Source organism: Mustela nigripes, chromosome 2 (assembly GCF_022355385.1).
Source record: "Mustela nigripes isolate SB6536 chromosome 2, MUSNIG.SB6536, whole genome shotgun sequence".
Lineage (NCBI taxonomy): Eukaryota > Metazoa > Chordata > Mammalia > Carnivora > Mustelidae > Mustela > Mustela nigripes.
In genome coordinates this window covers 14,813,690-14,821,648 of record NC_081558.1, presented here as the reverse complement: position 1 = coordinate 14,821,648, position 7,959 = coordinate 14,813,690, and the positions used below count along the sequence as shown (strand labels likewise).

The window sequence follows — 7,959 nt, the reverse complement described above, 5'->3', positions numbered from 1 at the left end:
GTGCCAGCCTAGTCTATCCAACCATGGGCCCTATAACCCTGCCTCTATTGTATGGTTGGCTCATATTTTGGGGAAACTGAGGCTGAGGACGCTGCCAAGGGGTTGGGAGAAAGGCACATTGTTTTTTCCTGATTGGATTTTTCCAGATGGGGAGACTGAGCCTGTAGGCAGTCAAGGTCCTTGTTGGAGGTCATGGCTCCTAGATGCCTCTGAGCTCAAGGACTTTGTGCCAGCCTAGTCTATCCAACCATGGGCCCTATAACCCTGCCTCTATTGTATGGTTGGCTCATATTTTGGGGAAACTGAGGCTGAGGACGCTGCCAAGGGGTTGGGAGAAAGGCACATTGTTTTTTCCTGATTGGATTTTTGAACTTGAGTGAAAGGCCAGGTTTTGGTATGAGTCAGCCGCAGAGTGGGTCAGGGGCTTGATCAGTCTCCCCTGCTCCCGCTCCTACCGACATTAGGCCCCTATCGTATGTCTAACCATTGGATCTTCACCAAGGAACCAACACTCCCATTTCCCAGAGGTGGAAACTGAGGCTCAGAGAGACAAAGCCTCTCTTATAAGGTCCTGCAGCAGGTGAGAGGCACAGTCAGATTTGGACTTGTTGCTGCAGGTTCCCTCTGCAGAGTGTGTGACAATTGTGGGGCCCCACCCCACAGAATGAGCACCTTCGCGTGTCAGAGCCCAGGACACGGCGATGGCCATCAAGTGACAAATGGGAAAACTGTGACATGCAAGCCAAGCCTCTTTCCCAGGTTACTCAGACCTCTGGCTCACGTGGGCATCCTAGATGGAAGACCGTCAGGGCCCCCCTCCTCTATCTTAAAGAGAGTTAAACTGAGCCCAGAGGTTCCTTTGCCCGCCCAAGATCAGCCAGCAGAATCAGCGACGTGGTCCTGCGTTCACTGTCCAGTGTGGCCCTTCCTCCGCCCGCGCCCAGGTTCATTCGCGGAGCGCGCGTCGCCGCGTCGCCTTTAAAGCTCCTCCCCGCACCCCCATCCGCCTCCCTCCTCCCCTTGCAGGCAGACGCCGGGATTGCGCCGCCCGAAGGAACTGGCCCAGTCCTTTCTGGGTGTGCGGGGAGCGCAGTCCCGGCGCGTAGGGGCCGCTCGGCGGGGGCCGCACCGGCAAGATGGTGAGTGGGGCGCGGGCGCGGGTCCGTGTAGGTCCCTCTCTGGGATTCTGTCTCGCTCCGTGTCTTAATCTACGTCCCTCCGGGTTCCTCTTCTCAGTCTCTCTCCGCTCTGTCTCTCCCATCCCTCCCTTCTCTCACCCTCTTGTATCTCTGTTTCTCGAACTCTGCCTCTCATTTTATATCCCTCTCTGCCTCTCCCTACTTTTCTCTCCCTCTTTTTGTCTTCCTGGTCCCTTTTCTTTTCCTCTGAGTCTCCGTCTCTCCCTACCTTCAAGCCCCCTCTTCTTTCTCGTTCCCCCTCTTGCTCTCTTTGCTCCCTCTTTCAGTCTGTCTCTCCATCTTTCCATACCCTTCTCTGAGTCTCTACCTCTCCACCCCCATCTCTTCCTGGTTTTCTGTCTCTTTCCCTTTCCTCGCCCTCTCCCCGTGTCTCTACATCTCTGTGGCTCTACCCCTCGCGTCCCACCGCCTCCCCCCGCCGCCCGCACACCGCGACCGGCCGGTTTGCTGCAGTCTCCTGGCGCACCGATAACCTTGCCGCTGCCGCGGCTCCAAATCCTCCCCCCTCCCCCCATCCCTGCCTGGGCTGGCCTGAGAAGGGGGCGGAGCTCCGAGCGGCGGGTGTTGGGGTTACCGGATCTGGCGGGTCGCTGGCGCTGGACTGAGCGCAGGTGAGCCCAGAGGCGTGGGCTTTGCGTAGGAGCTGGAGTGTGAAGTCCGGGGAGAGTGCGGGGGACAGGGGGTGAGGGCTGGGAGGGTCTGCTAGCCTTCTCCTTGAGAGAGTCCCCTGGGACCCTGGCCTGGGTAGGGACTTGGGCATGCGAGAAGTCCTGGCCGTGAGGAAGGAAGGTCAGGGGTCTAGTCCTACGACAGGCAAAGTCCAGGAGGCTGGACTGAGTACCCTGTGCCCCCAGGTGTGTCCTCGGGCGGCCCTCGGTCCCGGCGCGCTCTGGGCAGCGGCCTGGGGAGTCCTGCTGCTCACGGTCCCCGCAGGGGCGCAGCGCGGACGCAAGAAGGTCGTGCACGTGCTCGGTGAGTCTGGATAGCGGAAGCCGGTCTTGCCCCGCAGGAGCAGTGGCCGAATGTAATTGCCTGGATGCAGGGAGGATATAGGGGGTAGGGCATGGAGCCTTCTTAGCGGTTACAGACCTCCACCCTCGCCCCTCCCCCTCTGAGTCGCAGTTCCCTTTCCTGATCTCCTTTAACCTTACGATCCCCTGACCTGCGCCCAAGCCTTCTCCCACAACACTTTCACGGGATCCCCTTCCCCCGGTTCCTCACCCCGCCCCCTAGGCCCTCTTCTGAACCCTGCTTGGCCCTCCCGCAGAGGGTGAGTCTGGCTCGGTGGTGGTGCAGACGGCGCCTGGGCAGGTGGTCAGTCACAGGGGTGGCACCATCGTCCTGCCCTGCCGCTACCACTATGAGGCAACTGCCCACGACCACGACGGCGTCCGTCTGAAGTGGACCAAGGTGGTGGACCCACTGGCCTTTGCTGACGTCTTCGTGGCCCTGGGCCCCCAGCACCGAGCATTTGGCAGCTACCGTGGGCGTGCCGAGCTGCAGGGCGACGGACCCGGGGATGCCTCCCTGGTTCTCCGAAACGTTACGCTGCAGGATTATGGGCGCTATGAATGCGAGGTCACCAATGAGCTGGAGGATGACACTGGCATGGTCAAGCTAGACCTGGAAGGTAACCAGCTGGTGGACGGAATAAAGCATGTTTCTAAGAGAGAAGAGGGGGAAATATTGCAAAAGACAGAATCCATATCAAGTTGGCCTTAAAGAATTTGAGGCTTGGTAGGGTAGGGTAATGGTTCTGATCTGAGGTGAATTTGCTCTCCAAGGTCACTGGCCATGTCTAGAAATGGGTTGCTGATGGCATCTAGTGGGCAGAGGGCAGGGAGGCTGCAGTACATCCTGCAAGCTCGCAGAACAGCCCTGCACAGCAAAGAAGGAACCAGTCTAAAATGCCAATAGTAAGGACTTTGGGGAACCCTTAGGGCTGAGATCCAGGGACATCCACTCATACCATGTCAGGAATTCCTCTCTCAGTTCTCTTTCCCTAAGTGGGCTTTCTTCTGGCAGGTTTCCCCTGATGGATCCAAAAAGTAGTGCCAGGCTTCCATCCTCCAACTTGGCAATAAATTTACTCGCAGTGCTAGCTGGAGTCCCAGAGTTGTCCCTCATTGGCCCAGGTTGAGTCATGTGCCCATCCATAAACCAATTACTGTGACTGGGAGATGGGGTGCTCTGATTGGCTGACTATGGACCTGGGAGGTGGGGTTTCTACCTGAAAAATTCTCTCCCACCTGTTGTTTGCCTTCCTCAGTCCATCTGAGAAGCTTCTAGAAGAGATTTCAGAGCCCTCACTTGCTGTACCTCCCAACAATAACAAATAACAGCAATAACAGCAGGAAGTTTTCTTATTGTCCAAAGTAAAAGAATCTCTTGTTTAATTTTCCCAAAAACTTTGAGGGAGGTGCTATTACCAACAGATGAGCAACAGGCTCAGAGAGGTTAGACCTTGCTTGAGGTACATGTAAGCGACGTAGTTAGGACTCAAGCTTCGGTCTTCATGCTCCAGGTGTTCACTTGGCCCCTGTTTGCTCCTCCCTGTGTCTGCTGAAAGATCCATCTGCCCCTCCAAGATCTGCCCCTCAAGCACACACACACACACAATGCTGTTGAAGTGAGTTGACTGTGGGTCCAATGAGGGCAAGTTATAAGAACTGAAGGTGGAAGAGAAACCAGTGGAAACTGCCCTGGACAATTCTGGGGATCAAAGAAGTCTTTGCCCAAGGTCATACTTTCAGGGGCTCCCTGTGGAGGAGTCAGCACTGGACACAAACATTCCCAGCTCCATCAGCTCAGGGCTTGACCAGCGTGAAGCTCCCAGTACTGGGGGAATGTCAGAAGCAGTGAAGATTGAAGGGAGAAAGGTTGTGGGGGCTGGGTTTTGAAGGATGAATAGGAGTTCAGCAGATGGAAGAAATGGGAAGTACATAAACATCTCCCGTGGTGGAAAGGGAATGATTGAGATTAAGTAACTTAAGAGGGAGGGTCAAATGAATCCCAGACTTAAGGCAAAGGGAATCACAAGGGGTTGTGAGGTTGCGAATAGCGAATAGCGTGGTCAGGTCTACGTCCAGAGTGAGGGATGGAGTGGAAAGTCCAGGTTGAAGAGTCACGCAGCACCCCAAATGTTAGGTGGGTAGGGGTGGGCTGGGATTCCCCAGCTGAACCCCCTACGTATGTCCTCCTAGGAGTTGTCTTCCCTTACCACCCCCGTGGAGGCCGCTACAAGCTGACCTTCACGGAGGCGCAGCGCGCCTGCGCTGAGCAGGACGGCATCCTGGCGTCGGCAGAGCAGCTGCACGCGGCCTGGCGCGACGGCCTGGACTGGTGCAACGCAGGCTGGCTTCGAGACGGGTCCGTGCAGTACCCGGTGAGCCAGCCCCGGGAGCCTTGCGGCGGCCTGGGCGGAGCCGGGAGCGCCGGGACCGGCGGTGGCACCGCCTCCGGGGGCGTGCGCAACTACGGCTACCGCCACAATGCCGAAGAACGCTACGACGCCTTCTGCTTCACGTCCAACCTCCCGGGTGTGTAGGCCCCGCCCCTAGGAAGGAGACCCCGCCCTCCACAGGCTCGGGGTCCGCCCCGCCGGTGAGGCCCCACCCCCATAGAACCCTCTCCCCAGTCCCCCTCCCTCTCAGTCTCTTTCCCACCCTCTCAGTTTCCTGCTCTTAACCCGTCTATCTACTCTGGTCCTCGGAGGTCCAGAACACGATATCCCACCCCCGGCCTGCCATGGCGCAGCAATCACGCATCGCCTGGCACCAACACTATCCTGGACACGGCTGGGGTCCAGGACTGCAGGAGAGAGGGTGTTCCTGAATCCTGTGGCTGGGGTTCTGGGTGGCAGGCACGTCGGGGGTGGGAAGCATTCTGAACCCGGAGGAGGCCGTCTGCCGGGAGTGGCCTTAACCACTCTCCCCCACTCCACTGCAGGACGTGTGTTCTTCCTGAAGCCGCTGCGGCCTGTGCCCTTCTCGGGAGCAGCGCGTGCGTGCGCGGCGCGCGGCGCGGCCGTGGCCAAGGTGGGACAGCTGTTCGCTGCGTGGAAGCTGCAGCTGCTGGACCGCTGCACCGCGGGCTGGCTGGCCGACGGGAGCGCGCGCTACCCCATCGTGAATCCGCGCGCGCGCTGCGGCGGCCGCCGGCCGGGCGTTCGCAGCCTGGGCTTCCCAGACGCCACGCGCCGGCTCTTTGGCGTCTACTGCTACCGTGCACCCGGCGCGCCGGACCCCGCACCCGGCGGCTGGGGCTGGGGCTGGGCCGGAGGCGGCGGCTGGGCCGGAGGCGCGCGCGACCCGGCCGCTTGGACCCCGCTGCGCGTCTAGGCCCCGGGCGCAGTTGGTTTGGGTGCTTGGCGGCTGGCCGAGTGCTCTGCGGTCTCTTGGAAACGGACCACGTGACTGGAGACTGGCCACGCCTCCTGCGGTACCCTGCAGGCTGACCAGGTCTTCTGTGGTCTTTGACCCCTAGCTGCCCTTCCTGGGGTCCTCACAGACTGCCAGTTCCGGGAGACTGATCAAGCCCCCACTTCTCCTGGACAGTGGATCTCCCTCCTCCCTCGACTTCCCCAGGAGATGGGCCATGTACCCTGAAGACCCCTGGAGGCCAACAAACCTTGAGGTCTCCTAAGATTGGCTACGCCTCCCGAGGTTACTTGAAAACAGACAGAACCACCCCCCTTCGCGGTCTCCTGGAGGCTGGACCCCCAGGATTATCTGGAGAGTGGCCTCAGGCCTTCTGCATCTCCCTGGAGACTGAAGACTGTTCCCTTATGATCATCTGGACCCTGAACCCTCCTCCCCCTCCTACGTAGAGAAACCTCGGAGTTCACCAGGTGATCACGCCCCGTGGTCACATGGAAACTGGGCTCTTGTCCTCTACCCTGTGGTGATCTGGAAATTGGGTATTCCCATTCTGCTGCCTTCCCCTGTGAATCCCTTTAAGTTTGCCGATTAAGAGGCCATGTTCCCAGGTCACCCTGAACACCCCCACCCTTCCAGTTTCAGGGGAGACTAGCCTTGTCTGTCACCACTAAAACAGAATGATATGCCCCAGCTGGCTTGCATGACTGGTGGCCGTGCCCCAGCCCTCAGGTATCTCTTTGGACGGAGAAAACCCGCTCCCATCTGATGGACGGCCTCTTTCCCAACTGTCAACAAAGAGACCATCCCCTGGGCCCAGGGATCCATAGGATCCATGTCACTCACTATGGAGACGAGCTGTCCCACTTCCCATTGTTACCAAGGCGACCAGCCCAAGTTCTACCTGTAACCTAGTCATACAGCCCTTCCCTCATCAGTCACACCCATGGAGCTAGTGCCTACCTCCTCCAGCTGTAACCATGGATACCACACGTTTCCCATCTCACCTCCGGGATTCCAGAGAGCTACAACTCTACTTCTGAATGTCCCCATTCTTACCAACAGCCCTGAAGACCATTTCCTCCCCCAACTGTCCCGAGAGTGACCCAACATTCAGTTCTCCAGCTCTCACCATGGGAACAGGCTGCCCCAGTGCACCCCAGCTCCTTGCCACCCTCCAAACTCTGCCTTCAAGCTGCTGAAACCCCATAGCTGTTGCCATGGAGACCAAACTCTGGTGTCTGAGGTCACAGAACACCTTTCCCTCTAGACTTTCCCAGGTCAGCAGGGCCCCGCCCCACCAAACTATTGCCATAGAGACTGTCAGCGTAATCCCCATGACAACCCACTCAGGCTCTCAGGAACTTCTTACTGGGGGCCGGAACTGCACCCCTTAGGGCTTCATGTCTGCCCTTAACCAGATAGGCCCAGCCCCCCCGGGCAGCATCCCTTGATATGGCTGGACTTCTGGAGCTGCTGGACACCCTCTGTTTGCACGCTAACTCTATCCCAGACAACAGTGCACGAGAAACCCTTGCAACCCCCAGGTGTTGGCATTGCTGCCATACAGATGAGCCAAATGACTGGCAGGCCTGGCCCTTTATCCTGTGCAAGTACTCGGCTCCCCACTTCCCTTCTGAGACCACAGCTCCATTCTCACAGAGCTCCGCTCTCCTCTAACTGCCCCCGGCCCTCACATTCCACTTCTTAAAGATCCAGGAGAGATGGAATGTTTTTAAGCTTCAAAATCCACAGTGAGCTCCAGATTCTAAAGGGCAATTTGTGCTAAGAAGTTAGCCAGACACCCCTCCCACTCCCAGTGTTGAGAGCCAGCTCAGGAGAGACGGTCCATGAACAAATCCACCCCAGCCATGGCAGACCTCAGCTCCAAGGTCTTCCCTGGAGTAGCACAGAGGGCCTTCCTGGACCCCTCCCCCACCACCTTATTGTCACATCCATCTTGAGGAAACCCATCTGTGAGTTTGGGAATCCGGTGGGCTCGGGTTCGAATCCTGCCTCTGTGACCAAGTGACAAGCCTGTTTTCCTCCTCTGTACCAGAGCTGTTCTGAGATCCCAGTGAGTGCAAAGCATACAGCAGGGGCTCAATTAAAAAAGTGTTTGTTTGTTTGTTTGTTTGTTTTTGGATTAATGAGAAAATGGGACAGCTGGTGGCTAATTGCTTCATAAATGCACTTTGGTGGACAAAATATTTCCCAGCTGGGGGTGTGTGTGGTGGTGATTTGATTGGGAGGCATCCCCCTCGTTCCTCAGGACCATCCTCACTCCCCAATGCCCCCCCACCCCCCCCCCCCCCCCCCCCCCCGTCTTCCCTCATTCTGCCTTCCCTCTCCCCTCTCTTCCTTGCATCATCCCCTCCCCCCAT

The 7,959-nt window shown here is 58.1% G+C and overlaps 1 protein-coding gene across 1 annotated transcript; it reads left to right on the top strand.

The window, feature by feature from the left end:
* Positions 1-994: 994 nt before the first annotated feature.
* Positions 995-7,703, top strand: HAPLN4 (hyaluronan and proteoglycan link protein 4). The gene is made up of 5 exons (XM_059389509.1): positions 995-1,139; positions 2,054-2,171; positions 2,467-2,829; positions 4,403-4,738; positions 5,148-7,703. Exons 1-5 carry the CDS (start codon positions 1,137-1,139, stop codon positions 5,537-5,539), a joined length of 1,212 nt encoding a protein of 403 aa, XP_059245492.1. The 5' UTR covers positions 995-1,136; the 3' UTR covers positions 5,540-7,703.
* Positions 7,704-7,959: the final 256 nt, after the last annotated feature.

Coding starts and splice junctions, on each gene's coding strand:
- HAPLN4 (XM_059389509.1), top strand. Junction 2,830..4,402: donor GGTCAAGCTAGACCTGGAAG/GTAACCAGCTGG, acceptor ATGTCCTCCTAG/GAGTTGTCTTCCCTTACCAC. Junction 4,739..5,147: donor CTTCACGTCCAACCTCCCGG/GTGTGTAGGCCC, acceptor ACTCCACTGCAG/GACGTGTGTTCTTCCTGAAG.